Source organism: Notamacropus eugenii, chromosome 4, assembly GCF_028372415.1.
Source record: "Notamacropus eugenii isolate mMacEug1 chromosome 4, mMacEug1.pri_v2, whole genome shotgun sequence".
In the NCBI taxonomy this organism is placed as follows: domain Eukaryota; kingdom Metazoa; phylum Chordata; class Mammalia; order Diprotodontia; family Macropodidae; genus Notamacropus; species Notamacropus eugenii.
In genome coordinates, this window is record NC_092875.1 from 346,103,837 (window position 1) to 346,124,396 (window position 20,560).

Here is a 20,560-nt window from a genome sequence, read left to right on the forward strand (position 1 = left end):
GAGTCTGGATGTCATGCTGAGGCAAAATCTACCTTCTTAAAACTTCTACCTTAGCTCTTCCCTCTTGGATCTAAAAGAACGATTCTAATTCCTCTTACACATGCCAACTTTTCAAACATGTGACCACAGCTATTGTGTCGCTATGTTTTTTCTCAGCCAAAAAGTTTCAGTTTTTTTACTTGAGCATCATATGGCACGGTCTTTAGTCTTCTTAACATTCTGGTCACCCTTGCTCTGTGTGTGTTATAACTTATTAATGTTCTTCCTAGAAGGTTTTATCCAGAACTTGAAACAAAATTTCAAATGTATTCTGACTAGGGTAGAAGATATATGGAACATCACTTCCTTCACTCTCGAAAATATGAATCTATTAATTCAAAAAACATTTATTAAGCATCTGCTGTGTACATGGCACTGTGCTGATGCAGCAATTGTAGCTTTTTTGACTGCCACATTGCACTGCTAAATCAAAATGAGCTTCTGCCTTCTAGTCCACTAGAAACCTCTGGTCTTTCTCACATGAACTCTTTTCTAGCCACAACTACCTATTTTTTTTTAAACTTCTTAAGTTGATTTTTAAAAAATCTAAGTATTGAACTTTATTCTTATCCCAATTAAATTTTAAGTTAATTTCATCCTTTTGAAATCTTTTTGGATCTCTTTTTTTTTTATCACCTGCTATTATAGCTATCTTTCCTTTAATCCACAAATTTGATAAATATGTCCTCCACACCTTTGTGCAAACAATAGATTAAAAGCGTTGAACACAAAGGCTTAAGAACAGCATTAATGTGGAAAACTCCATTGGAGATATCCTTTCAAACTGGGAACCCATTAATGAACTTTTGAGTCTAATTATTCAATCAATTCCAAATCCACCTAACTATACTATCATCTAGTACACTAGTTCTTTATCTTATCCATGATGGGGCTTAACTGGAGGTTTATAAGAAAATATGCATCACAATAAAAGTTTTTAAAGAAGTTTAATGTGGGGAAAATGCAGAATGAATTTTGGGAACAGAAAGACTAGTTAGAAGCATTAGAATAATCCAGCTGATGAGGTCTTAGATCAAGGTTGTGGTGCCAAAAATACAAAAGAAAGGATGGATGCAAAAAGAGATTAAAAAAACCCACAGGACTTTGTGATTGACTTGCTGTGAGGATCAACAAAGGGGATGGAAAATCAACATGGATTCCAAAGTTATGAGAGGAAAAAAAATATTAGTTATGGATAAGAATAGGAAAATTGATTTAGAAGAGAATATAACTGTTAGATACTGTTAGAGAAGAAAATGCATTCTTTCAGTTTCTCTCATTTCAACATTTTAAGGATCTCTGATTTTGTCATATGGGTATTCATTCAATTAATTCAGACCAAAATTCCTCTGTGACTTAGTAAATTTGTTATGACAAATGCTCATTTCTTAATACTATTCCACTAATAATGATCATTTACTTAATATGCTACCTCACTTAACACCCAGGTCCCTGTGAGGCAGATGCTATTGCTATCCTTATTTTATAGATAAGGAAACTGAGATGAAAAAGGTTAAGTGACTTGCCTGAGGAAGGCTAAGGAAGAGTTTGAATTCCTTTGTACTCCATGTACTCCATGTCCAGTGTTCTATCCACTAACTGAACCACTTGGTGTCTTGAAATATTAACATTTTTACTCTTTAGTACTTATTTACACAAATATACACACACTCACACATATACATATACATACACACACATGCTTTTCAACACATTCAGTAACTCACTTTCTCCATAAAGCCAAGGGCTTTTCAAGCTCTTTCTCAGCAGATCCCAGTGAAGCAACAAATGCAAATGGCCAGGCCAATAACATCATAAATGCAGCAAACAAAAGTCGAATAGGAAATAGGGTCAAAGTCATGAAGGCAATCTGGAAAGACAAAAAAAAAAAAAACAACAAAACTTTGTAATTAATATCAAAATATCTTAATTAGTAGTATTTTCATTTACAACTATTTCTTTGTTTATATAAACAGAAGAAAACATAGGTAGAAAAACATTTGTTCTATGAGATATATTCTTTTGAGCTCAAGAAAGCCATCTTTTAATAGTCTAAGGAAGACACGAAATACCGCATAAATCTCACTTAAGAAGCAGCTTCATTTGAAATATGTCTTCTGAACACTACTAATCTTTTTACTTCTAAACTCCCACCTCCTTGGCTTCCAGCTAAAAATATCTTTGACATACATAATTTTAGAAACAAGACATTGGTGTTTTTCTCCCACTAATTTAATTTATACTCTTTGCCCTGACTGCTGACTCACAATAAGCACTATAACTGGTAGACTTGACACAAAAGCTGCTTTCACATGATCTGACCTAGGAAGGTAGTTTTACACATCAAAGCTGCTGCTGTCTCAGAAAATAAGCCCTCTTCTTCCATAACTTTTCCCAAAAAGTCATTTATAAGGGTTCAGAATCAGATAGGCTGCTGCCAAAGGACGAAGACGACATTTTATAGGGAATAAATGAACAAAAACCATAATAAGTAGTTATTTAAGCAATCATTTAAAAAAACTACACTGTGCAATTTTGAAGGTTTTAAAAGCCAGAACTGAAAACTGGGAGACTCTTTCCTCTTACAGTTACTTACAATGTAATTCATTTTGTCATAATGCTATGAGTAGAAACAGGTTGAGTAAAGAGGTCTGGAAAATGAGAGAGCAGAACTGGTAGGGAAAGTCTTGTTAGAAACAAAGATAATCCTTTATGAAAAATGAAAAATCATAGCATAATCTTCAGCTCTAAATAGAAAGAGGAAGGTAAGGGTCAGCTGAACCTTGACTAGAAAGAGGAACCAAGCAGGGTGAAAGGGAATTTCCATCTAAACAAAGATATGGAAAGATGGAAGTTAAATCCAGGGAAGAGACAGGATGGGATTAAAGAACTCAGGAGCATTTTAGAATAAAGTAAGCAAAAAGAAGAGAAGAGAAGAGATTATGGCTTCTGAATGATGAAGGTTTCTTAAAAATAGAAAGTTATTATATCCTTTATATTTTAAAAAAAATGCATATTACCAAAGTTTCTAAGAAGAGGCAGGGTCACTGTAACTTCAGACTAAGCCTCTGTTCACACTTACTGAAGGAATTAAATGATAATATATAAAGATCTTTGCAATCTTTTAAGTGTTATACAAACAACTGTTATCCAGAACAAATCATCTAGAAGTAGAAATTAGAGAAGTTATTAAAATGTCTTTTAAAATTTGACAATATAATGTTTGTCCACAATTTTAGATATGTAAAAGAAGAACTGAGTGTTACTGCCAATTCTCTCTAATCTTTCTAATGGCTTAAAACTGAGTAAAGCAAACAGGATACTGGTGGAGATGAGAAATGAGGAGTACAGTGGGAAAAGTCTAGTCATAAAACCTGGATTCAAACTTCTCTAACACTTGTGAACTGTATGACATTGGACAAATCACAAACATTCTGGACCTAACTTTCCTCATCTGTAAACTGTAGAAAGTCACTGGTGTATATTTCTGGAATGAGAAAGAAAAAGTCTTTTATAGATATTTTGAAGATAAAATAGAATGGGTTATACAAATAAAGGAAATGGAAACTGTGAATTAAAACAAATGAATCTGCAAACTAAAATTAGCCAAAACAGTGTCAGCATAAATTATTGTATTTGAAAATTACTCTTGGGATATCTAGGTAGTGTTGAATAACAAAAAAAAAAAACCCCACCATTTCTTTGACTGACTCAAATGAAAATATCAAAGAGACCGATAGTACATAATAATCCCTAGGAGTAAACTTTAATGTCCACATTCCTTCTGTTCTCCCTTCTCTCTAGAGTTATTATTGTTTGTCCTTCATTCTCAAAGAGTACCAAGATCAGAAAGGAGATGTCATGATTTGCAAGTGAATTAGATTTAAGTGAGGCAGGACTGTGAAAAGTCACCAGTCTCACTCTTACCTATGGAACCATCTGAGTCCAGTGGTAAGATAGAGATCAGGATGACTGAAGATGACCCCTGATGTAGTAGGAGCCCTTGGTTGGTCTTTTCAAAGCTAAGATCTTTCCCAGCTTGACTGAAGCAGGGAGTAAGGCTAAGTAAGAAATGAGGCAAAGAATGACCTCTTTTACCTAGTTAAAAGAAATCAATTTTGGAGGGTTTCTGGCTAAAACAGCAACAACTGCTATTTACATTTACCTCAACCTTAATTGCTATTTACCTCAAGGCCACATGTGGCCCTCCAGGTTCTCAAGTGCTGACCTTTGACTGAATCCAAATTTCCAAGAAGAAATCCCCTTAATAAAAGGATAAAATTATAAATAATCAAATTAAAATTAATAAAAAGTAAAACTTGGTCCAAAGGTTGCACCCAAGGACCTAGAAGGCCACATGTGACCTCACGGCCAAAGGTTCCCCACCCCTGCTGTAGACATTGAGTGGTGTAGACAATATATACATCCAGAATTATAGACATCTGGTAAAGCAAAGTCTCTACACTTCCCACTTTGTCCTTATATATAAAAGAGCCTTTCCTGGCTTAATATTTGTCTTCTTTCCCCTTTGGCAGCAACTTACCTGATTCTGAACACTAGGTAAACAAGAGCTATCTTATCTGTACTTTATAGATGATTAAGATAAGGGGTCTGCAGTCAGTCCAGTCAGTCAGCAAACATTTATTAAGGGTTTACTAAATGCTATGCTAAATGTTGTGAATAAATAGAAAGGCAACACAACAAACCTTGCTCTCAGTGAGCTCACATTCTAATGGAGAAGGACAAACATGGAAATAATTAGGCACATAAAAGGTATGTACAGAGCAGATAAAAAGTAACATTAGAGGCTAAAGCAACAAGTTCTTAGTAGTAAGATAATAACTTTTCTCCTTTATTTCTTTTGGTTTTTCATTTCTTTCTGAGTATTTCTCTCCAAAGACATAGAATTTAAACTTCTACTAGCTTATTTGTAAAGTTTAAAACCTCTACATTTTTAGTAATCAATTTAGCTACTTCCCAATGGAGCACATTCTGTTTTTATTTTCACAGTGTCTAGAACCTAAGCAGTTGGGTAGCCCTTATTCTGACAAGCTGCCCAGTAAACCACAAACTGGCTTGGATTTATTACGGAGAATGAGCTACAAATCCATGGTGCTGATCCCTTAAGCTCTCAGCTCCAAATATCTAATAAGAAAGGCAACGATGACCCCGAGGGAGATAAAGAATAGTTTGAGAATTACTGTCCTAAACATTTGGTCTAACCTACTCCAGTCAGCATTATGACAAGTATAAATCATTCATAGGGTTAGAGTGTTAAAGTGGACAGAGACATTGTCTCTGAGTCCAAAAGGCCTGGGATAAAGTCTCACCTTTGAGATACCCTGGCTACGTGATTTTGGCCAAGTCACTCAGGCTCTGAGTGCTCCTGGAAACTCTCTAGGACTATAAATAGCAAAGAAGGTGATGATATACATTGCTAGATAAGATTAGCTCACCTAAAGTTCCCTGTACCAGTAAAATGTCAGGGCCAGATTTAAAAAAACACAATAATTATTTTAAAATTTTATTGACTTTTAGTACAACATGCTAGGCACAACACAGAACAAATGTTAAGCAGCGAATGCCTTCTTTAGCTGGGGAGTATGAAAAAGACTGCTTTATTTGGTTAGTCTGTTTTAATTTGCATAGTCTTTATATAGTTGTGGTTTTTTCTAAAGGATGGCTAGTAAGAAACCAAATAAAATGCAAAAGATTCAACTGTCTAGAGGTAAGAACAAAATTTGCTTACTAAGTCAAGGGCTCTGTGGGTTTCATTTTCTTTATTTGTAAAATAAGGGGGTTGGCTAAGACAACTTCTATTTCCTTCTACCTCTAAATTCCTTTATATCTCGAAGAAAACTGCTACTTTTCTCTTGTACTTCCCATCTCATCTAACTGCCTGTTAATACCTATAGTCATGAGCTTTGCTGGTACCAGGCCCTGCCACAGAAAAGCACAGCAGTATGACTGAGAATGTGCATTCCTGTTTGCTCTTGTATTGCCCTGAAAATTCTAACTCTTTAATTCCTGAACTCCTGTTCTGAATCCCCTGATTGATGACTGCCACACCTGGCCCTCTATTTCAGGCAGGACTTAGTCATGCTTTTCTTCCTACTCCTGGATTGTCTCACCAGTTGCCTTGCCACTGTTGGTAGAACTGTGCCTCTCTGACCAGCCCTCCTGCTCCCTCCTTTTCTAGTTCTGGAATCACGATCAAATCAACTCAGCCATAGCACTTGGATGGGGTGTGCCAATTTACTCCACTATAGCTCCATTCACCCTCCCCCATTACTTTGTGGATCAAACTGACCTTTCCTGGACACTGCTCCTTTAAATATGTGTATTGTCTCTTCCATTAGAATAGAAACACCTGGAAGGCAGGCATTATTTCTGCTTTTGTAGTTTTCTCTCCAATACTAAGCACATTGCTTGCTCAGCACATAGTAAGCACTTAAAAATCTTCTTCATTCATTAAAACTCTCTAATTTACCAGAAAGGGATTTCAGACTTCCCCAATTATGTGAACCCCTGCTATGATTACATTTTTTCTGGTTCTTTCATTTCCTGGATGGCAACTTTTTAATGGCTATTTTGCTTAATTCACATTACTAAAGTCCATGCTTGCTTTGTTGCTTGCTTGTCTTGAAGATTGTGCTTGCCTTACTAGATGCTTGAACGGCACCTGTAGAACTTATCCAGACCAGAAACTCAAACCTTGGGGCTGGTACCCAGTGAATTAACAGAGGAGACCATGGTAAGTTACATTAATTGTATCTATGATAAATAACATTTCAAAACCATCCAGAGAGGGAAAAAATGCAGAAGCTAAACTCTAGATAGCTACAGAAACAGGTTAATTTAAGAAGCTGGGGAGATTTGCATGTAAAAACTGAGTAGCACAGACCTGTCACAAAGCCAGTTATGCCCCAAAGCCTTTTGTTGAGTACAAATTGAAACAAAATAAACCATAAACCATGAAAGAGACTGTGGCAGCCAAATGAGAGAGATAAATAAGCTATTAGTTAGGAACCCAAGAGCTGATAAGGTAAGTTATAAAGTACCCAAACAGATATTTAGTAATTTTTTTTCTTTTGTGTTTTAACTGCAGTACTTGAGGGTAATGGAAAGTGAACTAATTTAAGCAATCACTTCACCACTCTGGGCCTCAGTTGTCTTGTTTGAAGTAACTGGAATAAGTGACCAGTTAGATCCCTTTCAGTTTTTAACATCTTAGGATTCTGTGATATTGCTTTAAAGAATTGTATCAATTTCTGTCAGAAGCATATAAATGCACTCAAGGGTCCTGGTCAGGCCTTTTCAGCTCTCTGCCCCCACTCTCCTTAAAGTAAATCTAACCATTGTGCCTGAACTATCCTAATTAAATACCATGCATCACCATATTTGTGCTTGTGGTTAAAGTGGTAGACATGGAGTCAGGAAGACCCAAGTTCAAATAAGGTCTCACTCAGCCATGTGACCCCAGGTAAATCACCTAATCTCTCTGTTTCCTCATCTGTAAAATGGGATAATAATAGCATCTGACCTCCTCCTAAAGTTGCTGTGAGGATTGAATAAGAGCATATGTAGAGCACTTTGCAAACCTTAAAACACTATATAAGTGTATTATTATATAAGTGTATATAAGTGTATTATTATTTTCACAATATTTTTTAAAGTTTAGAGTTGAAGTAGAAGGAAACAGTGAATAACTGAAGATTCAGGATTAGTGAAGTTAGAAGATTAATCTGACTGCATAACAGAATATGTAATGGAAAATCTTAGGAGCTTCTGAACTTGCCTATTTCTGGGGAGAGTACCACAACTCTTCAAGTTACTTAGGTTCACAATCTCAGCCCTGTTTTTGACTCCAAACTCTTCCTTATCTAACATTACCAATCAGTTGCCACATCTTGACAATTCTATCTCTACCATATGTCTTCAATGTCTTTTTCTCTCTATTCTCACAGCTACAATGCAACTTCAGGCCCTCACCACTTCCCCCTGCCTCAAGTATCTTCTCCCCTCTCCAATCCATCCTTCACAAAGATGTCAGTGATATTTTTAAAGAGCAGATCTGACCATACCATCCTGTTGCTCAATAAGTTCTGATTTCCTATTACATCTAGGAGCAAATACAGATTCAAGTCCCTTCACAGTATGATTCCATAATACCTCTACCACCTTATTAAACAGTATGCTCCTTCATGCACTCTGTGCTTCAGTCAGATTAGCCTTCATGTTGTTTGTTCCTCATGCACAGTTCTCCATATCCTAACTTCCTGCCTTAGCACAGACTGTCTCCTATGCTTAGAATAAACACACTCCTCACCCTGGCCACTTGAAAGCCCTACTTCCTTCAAAGTTCAGCTTAAATGCCACTTCCTACATGAAGTGCTTCCTGACTCCATGGTTGCTAATACCTTGTATTTCTCTCTCTCTCTCTCTCTCTCTCCTCTCCCTCTCTCTCTCTCTCTCTCTCTCTCTCTCTCTCTCTCTCTCTCTCTCTCTCTCTCTCTCTCTCTCTCACACACACACACACACACACACTTGTTATTGTTGGGTGATTTATTATTAATTTTTTCAATTAACAGCCAGTTATTTTTCTCCTTCACACCTCTTTCTCCCTTTCAAGTGGAAAGTAAAAGAACAAAGAAACCCTGTGACAAATATGCATAGTCAAACAAAATGAATTTAAAGTGAATAGAGAGCTAGCCTCTCACAGTCAGCAAGACTTGGATTCTAGTCTTGCCTGGCTATTTGTCTGTGAGTATGTCTCCAGGAAACTCTAAAAGACCAAGTGTCACTAGGCATACTTTCAGAGAACTCCTTACTGGGAGCTTTCTATTTTAATGAAATCACATGTAAAGTTAAAAACACACCCCCCTCCCTTTCTATGCATACACACTGCCTACTCTGAAAGAATGTCACTACTCTGAGGGCAGGGGCCATATCCTTTTTGTCTTCCTATATTTAGTGCCTAACAGATTGCCTGTCACACAGAAGACATTGTAAATGCTTGTGATTGGTTTATCTGGAAGCACTATGTCATATAGATTGGAGAAGCATAAATCCAAGAGTTTCAGGGAGGTTCAAGAGAAATTTTAAAGGAAATATTGGCAAGATTTGGTAGCTGAAAGAATAGGAGATATGAAGAAAGAGAGATAATGACTTAAACGTGACTCCCAAGGGTTCAATTATAATTGACCAGAAAATCATGCTTCCATTAACAGCCATGAAAATTAGGAGATGAGTATGAGGGAGATAAGTTCTGTTTTGGACAAGTTAAAAATTGAGATTATAGTCAGACACCAACCAAAAAAGTATGGAATCTAGTGGACACACAATCTAGAGCTCAAGTAAGAGGAGAGGACTGAAGATTTAGTTTTAGGAATCATTAGAGTAAAATTAATAATTGAAATAATGAGAAAAGGTGTTATAAAAAATGACAAAACAACAAAGAGGAATTCAGGTAAATGCTTGACTTAAAAACAACACAATTTTTAAAAAATAACCTCCAGATAAAAAAGATATTAGAGTTGTAGAGCAAGAGTCTGCCCCAACTGGCCATCTTCTCTTTACTCCTAAATTCCACATACCTTGGAGGTAATTAAATGACAGATATTTTCTCTGAAAAATAATGTAGAAAGTTAACAAGCCACCAACACTCAGTAATATCCTGTCTTGATCCCCTGGATGGAATTTCTATCCCTGAACTTGCTGATGGATAAGTCACTGCAACAGGAAGAGATGCATTCAAAGTTGGAAATCAAAATGCATTTTCTCACAGGAACTATGTTGTAAATGATAGCTAAGTGTAACTGAAAAAAATGACCATTTGGAATATCACTTGCTCATGTATAGGGGAAGCACAAACCCCTCCTTACTCAAATTGACTGCTCAGAGGTGTCTCAAAGTAAAAACATAAAATCTCCTTTATTCGGTTCTTGAGAGAAACCCGTGGTCCCTTCACCAGCAGAGCTGGAGTCAGGAGGCACCTTACAGCAGCAGAATGGCAATTTATATAGACCCTGATGTGGAAATTCCCCTCCCACCTCTGACCATTATTCTCATTGGTTGAGAAGCAAGGTCTTACATTCTAGGTGCGAAATCTAACCAATCCTTTTGGAACCCAGCTCAAATTTCCCCGCTCCCCAGATGTTACAAAGCCCTGGAAAATACACATCATTATATGCAAATTAGGCATTGAAAATATATGCAAATGAAGCATTGATGACTCATGCAAACTAGGCATTGAGAACTTATGCAAATCAGGTAGACCTATGTGAGGACTGAAGACTGCGTGCACATACGCAAATTAGGTATTGAGGAGTTAGTGAGTCATATCCAATCATTGATCCTAATGCACTACATAGCCTTATATGGAAATCACCTGACTCTGGAAGAATCGAAACCTGGGCCTAAGGTCTGTTTTACTCTAGGGAGAAGACTCCATATCCCTGAGAAATCTTCACTAAATCTGTTACCATTCACTCATAAGTTGGGAGCTAATCAAATTTTAAATGAAATATGAATTCAACCCAAATGAACATAGATAAGTAGATTAACTGCACATTAACATAATCATATTTGCCATTTACCAACAAGATTGAAAAAATGAATTAAGTATCAAACAGGCACACTTCATCTGTTTTTCAAAGTGTGGTCCAATAGCAGAACACACCAGGGGAGGATGATTCAAGAGTCTAGGGAGTGAACCTTTCTACCAGAAAAGAACTATTAATGCCTATGGGTAGACAATCAGATAGGCATACTTAGTGATGCTAATAACCATGCCACGTTGCTACAAAATATTTCAAAAGTGGAACCATGCCAAACCTTCACCCTAAACATGAGTACAAGTAATTAAACTTGCTTTGCAGCCATTTACATTTAAATAAATGAACTTCAGGGCACAAAGTGTCACAATTTATTAGTCATTATCAGGACTTTTTTGGCCATTCATTTATCCTTATATGGTCAGAGTGTCTGCTCTATTCATCTGGTTTGGCATTTGAAAAAAAAATCTTGGCCTTATTTCATAAAAAGCATTCTGTATTTCCTTATATTCTTCATATTTGTCACTCTTACCATTCCCCTACTGTTGGGCATTTAGGCTAATTCCAAGTTTTTTGCAAATACAATAATGCTGCTATAAAACTCTTTGAACAGAAAGTGCTGTTATGTTATAAAGACACTTGGGGAAATGCATTAGAGACACTAGGGAATCTCTGAGAAAATTACTGTTTCACAGCTCTAGAGGATTATGGACTTTATGTCTCCCAATGCATATCAGGTAGCAATATGTTTCATGGTACAATCTAACATTCTGAAGGCATTCTTCAAAAACAAGACATAGCTACTAGATTCAAGGAAGACCCTTTTACATTCTCAAAATTATATCCATAAATTGAACCCTTCTGATGCTTCCTAAATCTTCATGCAAAACTAAAGGAATAACTTGTGTTTATTAATACTCCACAGTGTAGCAATATTAATGCTTAGTATTTCAGATGTGATCTGACTAGGGCAGAGTATGGAGGAACTGTTGCCTCCTTACTCAAGGAAGAAGTTTACTTCTCCAAGTGACTAAAGATTTCATCGTGAGGCATAGTTTACAAGAATAGAGGTGATGGTTCTGCTTTCTACTTTGGTCAGACCACTTCTGAAGTATTGTGTTCATCCCTGGGTATTAGTTTAAGAAGGGAGAAAATATCCAAAGGAGGATGTCTTTGAGAGTAAAATCTATGTCATATGAAGATTGGTTTAAAGACTTGGGAAGATTTAACTTGCATAAGAGAAGAGACTGAGTGGGGAATGAAGATATGATAGGTAACCTCAGGTGTCTGAAAGTCATAGTGAAGAGCAATTATTTTATTTTCTTGGCTCTAGAGGGCTATACCAGGAGCAAAGGCTGAAAGTTACAAAGGGGAAAATTTAGGCTTGATGTCATGAAAAAACTTCTGAAGAACTAGGGCATTTCAAAAGTGCAATGGGTGGTCTCAGAAAGAGTTGAGTTCACCTTGACTGGAGTCTTCAAAGAAAATCTGGATGATCAGAAAGGCAGATGTGTTACAATGGGAATTCTTTTTTTATGTTTTCTATTTCTTTTTGGATTAAATGGTTGCTGAAATTTATTTCAATCTTAAAATTCTGTGATTCTAGTGCTTTACAAAGCATTGACACCCAGAAATATCCTCTAAAAATTACATTAAAATTGCATTAAAATTACAAAGCATTTTATGCCCATGATTTCACTTGATATTCATAATAACCCTTTGAAATGAGTAACACAAGTATTATCACACCCATTTTTAGGATAAAGAAACTAAGAATGGGTCAGTCAGTAAGTATTTATCAATTGCTATTTGCTTATTAAGTGCTGGGAACACACACACAAAAAAGTCATTGGCTTCAAGGATTGTATATCCTAATAGGAAAAACAACATGCAAATAACCATGTACATACAAAATATATGGAGGGTAAATGAAAGGAACTCCAGAAGGAAGGCACCAAGAATGATGGGCATCCTGGGAAGACCATTTGAAGAAAGTATGATTTGAACTAGTCTTGAAGGAAGCCAAAGTTGAAAATGATGAGGGAGAACATTCTAGGCATGGCAGCCAGTCAATGCAAACGCATGGAGTATTGGGTGATGAGTATTGGCAATTGCAGGTAAACTGTAGAGTAGATGGAGGGGACTTGAACAGGATACTAGAAGGAAATGATGGGGCTGGGTTGTAAAGATCCTTAAAAGCTACACAGAAGATTTGTATTGGATTCTGGAGGTAGCTGAGAGTCACTTTAGTTTACCACATGTGTTGTGGAGGAACAAGGGAAAGAACAAGACCTAAACTTTAGAAAAATCACTTTGGCAGCTGATTTGAGAATGGAGCAGAATGGAAAAAGATTTGAGGCAGAGGGATCAATTAGAAAGTGAAGAGACAAGGGTCTGTCTGTATTAGGGTAGTGGGTGTATGAGTGAAGAAAAGAGGACATATGAGATGCTATAGCAGCAAGCACCCTGACACATCCAGGATGGCCTGCTAGCACAGGTTCTTAGACCTGCTTTTCTAAAAGGAAAGCAAATTTTGAGGAGTCAGCGATCTTCTTTACTCACATATGCCAACAGAGAAAATATAAGCAGAGAAATAAAGACCAACAGACAGGGCTTCTAACTGTCTGACCATAAGCAATATGTACGTCACAGATCAACAGACAGATCCAACCATCTGACCATTACATACATCACTATCTGGGCTTTCAAAGCCAGGGGGGCTCCTTACAGCTACCCAAAGTCTCATCTAGTCATATCACAGGAACTTTCTGATAAAGAATAAGCCCCCAAAGCAAAATCTCACTTCAGAGTATATATATACTTTTCAGAGCTGGAAGACTCTTGAGACCCAGTGCCTCATTAATTAACAAAAAGTGTAGGCCTTCCTACAAAACAAGTCTCCCCTAATCAAGCTTCCCTTAATGGGCTTCACCAGAGGCCTATAATGGGTGAGGGAAGATCTTTAATTCACATTACCAAACTTAAGTGAATTACCTGAGGTCATCATAGCTAGTAAGTGGTAGACCCAGAACCTGAAATCAGATCTCTTAGAGTCTGAGGTCCAGTGCTCTTTCTACTATACTATATTACCTTTAAAGTAGGGATTTTTAATCTTTCGTTTTTTGTGTTGCTGACCTCTTTGGTTGTTTGGTAAAGTCTTGTATATTACTACCAATAATTAAAAATTGAAAGGAAAGGAAAATTTCAGTTAGAGTATGTCTTAAATAGAACAATAATATGAAATAGTCTTGCATTTTACACAACCCTGAAAGTGTTTGATAGACTTGATAAATTATTTAAAATTCAACAAATATTATTTTATTAAAATGTAAAAACAGGTATGTAGGAATTTTAAATAACGGAAACTCTTAAGTAAAAAGCCTTGTAGCTAAAGTACCTTTGTTTACATAGCATGGTGCATTGCTCTGAGGTACTAATACAATACTACTTCTAAGTCTACTCACTTTTGTTATCCATTTACAAATAAAAATAGGTTCGTAATGAAAATAAAACATTTAAAAAAGATTTATGAGCTGTTACCTAGCTGCAATAATTGATCTAATATTTATTTTGTAAGAACTATTTCATTTTAATAATATTAAGTTACTTAGAAGCAATTTGGAAGGTTGACAAAAACCTACACAAATCATTTAACTCATCCTCTTGATCTGCTCTATCCCTGAAATATGATTTTGACACTCCATAGCCTCATTCAGAGAAGCTATGTTCAGTTTCATCTTATTATATAAATCAATATTATTTATTAGATTTCATCTTATTATATAAATTGATGTTATTAATTCAATGGTGATAAGGAATTCTCTAATCACACAAGTTTTAATATCATATGGTCATATTTTATCTTATTTTTAAAACTAATATCAAACCAAAGAATATACAATTATAATACAATATTAACATGGAAAACAAAGAAAAGTAGTTGCAATTGCTTTCTTCATGTATCTAGTATCTTGAATACACACATATAACTTTATATTTAAAATAAGGGTATATCAAAAGAGTAAATCACTCCATGAGTAGAATTTACTTTGGGTACTTTGGGAGATATAGTAATGTTTCTTGCTCTATGGTACCTAAAGGGAAATAGTTTACTGATAAAAGCATTTTCACTTAATATCAAGTAATTTTTGAACTTAAAGCTTTTCTATCTATTGGCTTAGAGTCCATACGAAAATACTTTAATCTTTCTAAGAGCAGACAATTTGGTCCCTGAAATAACTGGTAAAAATATTTTTAATTACTTGACTAGAAAATATTTTGGCAGAAATAATATACTTTGTGACTAGCACATTAAGTGTAGAATAACTGCTCAAAAAAGTTAATATTGAGATGTACCTAGGTAACAATAATTTGGAGAAAAAATACATTTTGAAATTTTAAGACGTCCAGACAGTCTGTAGCAACAATTTTTTTAATCCATTGCAGGAAAGAGGGTAGGGGGAAGCACTGCCCAAATTAAAGATGACAAATATTGCTATTTTACTTACAGGAAAGATGAAATATTAAATCATTTCAAAGTTTAGCAAGGACAAAGAAAGTAATTATTACTATTATTTTCAATGGACAAACACTTGTTCAACTATTTGGAAGTGGTCTTCTGGTGCCAAGTTACCATGAGTATGATATTACTTCTCAGACTACTTTGCTTTTTCTGTGAGGTACCACGGGAACCAGCTTGAAGTCTGACTGTTAAGTATAGAGTCATAACTATATTAATGTGATTATAACCACCTTAGGAGAGCCCATGGAAGCAATGGCAAACCTTTATCCAATGTTAATTTAAGTTAGAGGATGGTAACTATAGTTTGTGTCATACAATTTTAGAGGTTTGTTTTTTTTTAATAACCACATGAAAGAACTATGTAGACACATACGATATATTGTTATCATTTACTTAGCACTTTCAAAGATCTCCCTAATTATATGTTACTGGATTTATTACATACACCCTATTTTACAGATGAAGGAACTGGGCTAAGTATCTGACTTATGACAAGTCTTTCAAAACCTTCATGTGGCATCATTAGAATTGTTCTCTAAATCATGTACAAATCCCTTTAGGTATTTGATATTGGGGAATCTGAGAACTATGCAAGCTATTATGACCCCAAGGCAATAAAAACCTCTCAAGTATACATCCTTTCATTCCCAAGTTCAAAGGGTGACATTAGTAAAGGAGCAACCAATGTGCCCATGTAGTCAATTAATAACATAAACACTTCACATTCATTCAGGTAGCATTTTAATGTTTGCCAGTGCCATTAAGAATATCTTGGGATTGACTGAGATAGGAGTGATCAAAATGTAAAATTCGGTTTTAGATATGCTAATATTTAACCTAAACAATCAATAAGGATTTATTAAGTGCCTATTATGTGCTAAACTGGGCATAGCGAAGAGGCAAAAGACAGTCCCTGCTCTCAAAATGCTCACAATCTAAAGGGGGACATAAAAAAATTATACATACACACACACACGCATGTACCCGTATATGCACACACTATTTACAGGATAAATAATGAACACTGAGAAGGCACTAAAATTAAGAGGGTTTGGAAAAAGTTTCCTTTAGAAAATGGGATTTTTTTGTGCATACCCTTTGACCCAGCAATATCGCTACTAGGACTGTATCCCCAAGAGATCATAAAAATGGGAAAGGGTTCCACATGTATAAAAATATTTATAGCAGCACTCTTTGTAGTTGCCAAAAACTGGAAGTCAAGGGGATGCCCATCAATTGGGGAATGGCTGAATAAATTATGGTATATGAATGTAATGGAGTACTATTGTGCCATAAGAAATGATGAACAAGAAGACTTCAGAGAGGCCTGGAAGGACTTACATGATCTGATGCTGAGTGAAAGGAGCAGCACCAGGAGAACTTTGTGCAGAGCAACGACCACAGTGTGCGAGTTTTTTCTGGTAGACTTGGAATTTTGCAATAATGCAAGAACTTATTAAAAAAAAAATCCCAGTGGTGGTTTTCTAAGGCAAAATGTCTTCTACACTCAGAGAAAGAAATATGGAAGTCATTCGCAGAATGTAGTAGATCATGTTTGTGTGTGTGTGTGTGTTTTTGTGTATCAAGTTTTGATTTGTTATATGATTTCTTCCATTTATTTTAGTTCGACTACATAGCATGACTATAGTGAAAACATACTCAATAGGAAAGTATATGTAGAATCTATACAGAATTGTATGCTGTCATGGGGAGGGAGGGGGATAGTGGGGGGTAGGCTTGGGGGGGATAAAATCTTAATTTTATGGCAGTGATTGTAAAACATTAAAAAATAATAATAATAAAATTAAATTTAAAAAAATAAAAAAGAAAGAAAGAAAGAAAGAAAGAAAGAAAGAAAGAAAGAAAGAAAGAAAATGGGATTTTAGTTGGACGTTAAAAGAAATCAGGAAAGCCAGTAGGTACAAAAAAGGAGGGCAAATATTCTAGGAATGGGGGACAACCAGAGAAAATGCCTAGAGTCCAAGACATTGTAGTATCTTATTCATGGAAAAGGAAGAAGACAAGTGTCACAGAATCAAAGAGCACATGGTGGGGAGTGAGATATAAGAAGACTGAATAGGTAGGTTATATATACTCTGAATGCCAAGCACAGGATTTTGCATTTAATTCTGAAGCCATTAGGTGGTGACTGGAGTTTATAGTGTAGAGGGGTAATGTGGTCAAAAAAATCACCTTAGTAGCTGAAGAGAGGATGTGTTGAAGCAGGGAGAAACTTGAGGCAGGCAGACCCAGTAGCAATGTATTGCAATAGTTTAGGAGTAGGTGATGAAGGCCTGCACTAGAGTGTAACAGAGGAGAGGAAGGGAGAGTATTTGAGAGAAGTGGAAAAAGTGAAATTTGACAGGCCTCTGCAATAGATTGGATATGGGTGGTGAGAGACAGTGAGGAGTCAAGGATAACTCCCAGGTTGGGAGCTAGACTGGGAGGGTGGTGTTACCTTTTTCAGTAATAGGGAAGGTGGGGTGAGGGGATGGTTTAGAGGGAAAAGATGATGTGTTCTGTTTTGGACATGATTAAAGATGTCTACTGGACATCGAGTTTAAGATGTCTGAAAGGCAACTGGAGATGTGAGACTAGAAAATAACAGAAGTTGAGGCAGGATAGGTAGATTTGAGAACTGTCAGCATAGAAATGGTAATTAGATACTAGTTTAGCCTTTGAAGCAAGGAAATGGGGGCCAGTAAATGCATTCATGTGGCATAAGAGCTACTAGAAAGATGGGAGAAAGATCAATGATCCAGAACAGGACATAGAAAATTTCATTAGTAATTCTTAGGGGAGATATTTAACAAGATAGGGACTTTTGAAGCCTTATAGAGAAACTGGGAATTGGAACCTTGCAAGAGAGAGGGGTAAGAAATAGACTGGTAGGCTGAGAAAGGAAGGATGCTTTTAAAACTGATTTAAAAAAAAATAGTATGAGAAGTAAATAGGAAGCTTTTTAACAGAGGTAAAGACTTCAGGATGAATGAAAAAGCTGGGGAGAGGAAAGAGGAAAGGAAGGATTCAGCTGAGGGCAAAGAAGCCCTTCTTGGACATCTGTGTTAAGATTATGGGCTGGGAAACAGCTCAAGATTTTTGCAAATGGGGTTGAGCTTAGAGATGCTGCCAAATTGGTTTTCAGTGTCTATGGACATATTTTTTAGAACAAATATGTTACTTTGATATCTATTTCTATACCAGTGACCAGAGAGAAAAAAATCCAAAGTTCTTATTGATGCCTAAGTGGGATTTATACCAAGAATGCAGGGATGGTTTAACATAAAGAAAAGTATTAATATAACTGATAATATCAATAACAAAAGTAGCAAAAATCATAGGATTGTATCACTAGATACGGAAAAGCCTTTTGATAAAATACATTCATTCCTATTAAAAACACTTGATAGCATAGGTATAAGGAGATTGTTCCTTAAAATGATAAGAAGTATCTACCTAAAACTATCAGCAAGCATTATTTGCAATGGGAATAAGCTAGAAGCTTTCCCAGTAAGATCAGGAGTAAAACAAGGATGCCCATTATCACCATTATTCTTATCAGAAATGTTTGCAACAGCAATAAGAAGAAATTAAAGGAATCAAAATAGGTAATGAGGTAACAAAACTATCCTTTTTTTTGCAGATGACATGATATATTTGGAAAATTCTAAAGATTCAGCTAAAAATTTAGTGGAAACAATAATTCCAGCAACGTAGCAGATACAAAATAAATGCATATAAATCATCAGCATTTCTATATATCCACCAACAAAATCCTGCAAGAAGATATTGTAAGAGATACTCCATCTAAAATAAGTGTAGACAGTATAAAATACCTGGAAGTATAGCTACCAAAACAAACCCAGGAGTACATGAACAGAATTATAAAATACTTTTATATATTAATTGTTCATAGGTAGGCAGAACCAATATTAAAAAAATGACACTTTTACTCAAACTAATATATTTGTTCAATGCTATCTCAACTAAATTACCAAGAAATTATTTTACTGAGTCAGAAAAAATAATAGCAAAATTCATTTGGAAGAAAAACCATCAAGAATACCAAAGGTATTAATGAAAAACAATGTAAAGGAAGGAGATTTACCAGTACCAGATTTTAAACTATCCTATATAAACAGTAATTATCAAAACTATCCAGTAATGGCTAAGAAACAGAAAGGTAGATCACTGGAACAGAGAAAACATACAAACACAGTAGCAAATCATTATGGTAACCTTGTCTTTTTCTTATTAATTTGGATAATTCTTTTATGTAGTTTTGAATAACTTGCAATTCTTTCTTTCAGAACTCTTTGTTCATATTAGGCCAGGGAATGGCTATTTTACACACACATGCACGTACACACACGTCTGTGTCTGTCGGTCTATCTTTATTTCTTTCTATTTGTCTATCTACCTTTTATAGGTCTTGGAAACTAAGTCCTTATCAGAGAAATTTGATACAAAGATTTTGGTTGTATCTATTTTTTGAATAGGTAAATATCTTTCAGGGTCAACAAAGTGATGAATGGGACTCTTCCTGAGATGTTTTCAGTGGGAGGAATGAGGAAGAACTTGTTAAAGAGGAGAACATGGAAACATCAGCTGGGATGGAAGAAAAGTAAAATGAAGGTCAACTAGCATAATGACAGAAAAGAGTCCTTTGGAGGTAAAGGAAAGATTTCATTAGAAAACTTGATGAAAGTATCAGGAAAGTAGTGATACAGTGAAATGGATCAAAATAAGAGATGAATTAGTAAAAATGACATTTTCATGTGCCATCTATCTAGAAGGCACAGTGGATATAGTGCTAAGCCTATAAGACTCATCTTCCTGAGTTTAAATCTGGCCTTGGACACTTACTTAGCTATGTGGTCATTGGCAAGTCATTTACCTCTGTTTGCCTCAGTTTCCTCATCTGTAAAAAAGACCTGGAGAAGGAAATGGCAAAGCACCCCAGTATCTTTGCTAATAAAATCTTTGCTTTAAAACCCCAAATGGGATCATAAAGGGTTGCATGGGCCTGAAAATGACTGAACAATAAGGAACACAACCTTTTCATGTGCTTGTCACGACAGAAAGAGGAATTTAAAAACTGACTGAATGAGGCAAGGTTGGATGAGTGGGTTTTGAAGACAGACAAATAAGCACTTAACTAAGAACCCTAAATACCTGCACTGGGAATTGAAAGACAAAAATTAAATAGACCCTGCATTCAACCAGCTTATTTTCTCCTGAGGGTAGGAGGTAGATGAGAAGAATAAGATTATACATATGTACATATAAAATTGGGGCAGCTAGGTGGCGCAGTGGGTAGTGCACCTGGCCCAGAACAAAGAAAATCTGAGTTCAAATCCAGCCTCAGACATTTACTAGCTATGTGACTCTGTGCAAGTCTTGTTTTTGTTCAGTCTTTCAATCATTTCTGACTTTTCGTAAC

The 20,560-nt window shown here is 35.8% G+C and overlaps 1 protein-coding gene across 4 annotated transcripts in view; it reads right to left on the reverse strand.

The window, feature by feature from the left end:
• The window catches only part of LPCAT1 (lysophosphatidylcholine acyltransferase 1), a 146,834-nt gene that overhangs the window by 79,193 nt on the left and 47,081 nt on the right, over positions 1-20,560 (reverse strand). For 3 of the 4 annotated variants that reach the window (XM_072605366.1, XM_072605368.1, XM_072605369.1), the window contains exon 2: positions 1,767-1,909. In XM_072605366.1, the coding sequence (XP_072461467.1) occupies positions 1,767-1,909 (143 nt within the window). Of the gene's footprint in view, positions 1-1,766; positions 1,910-4,226; positions 4,497-20,560 lie in introns of those variants that run through there. The other variant, XM_072605365.1, reaches the window with a different exon arrangement.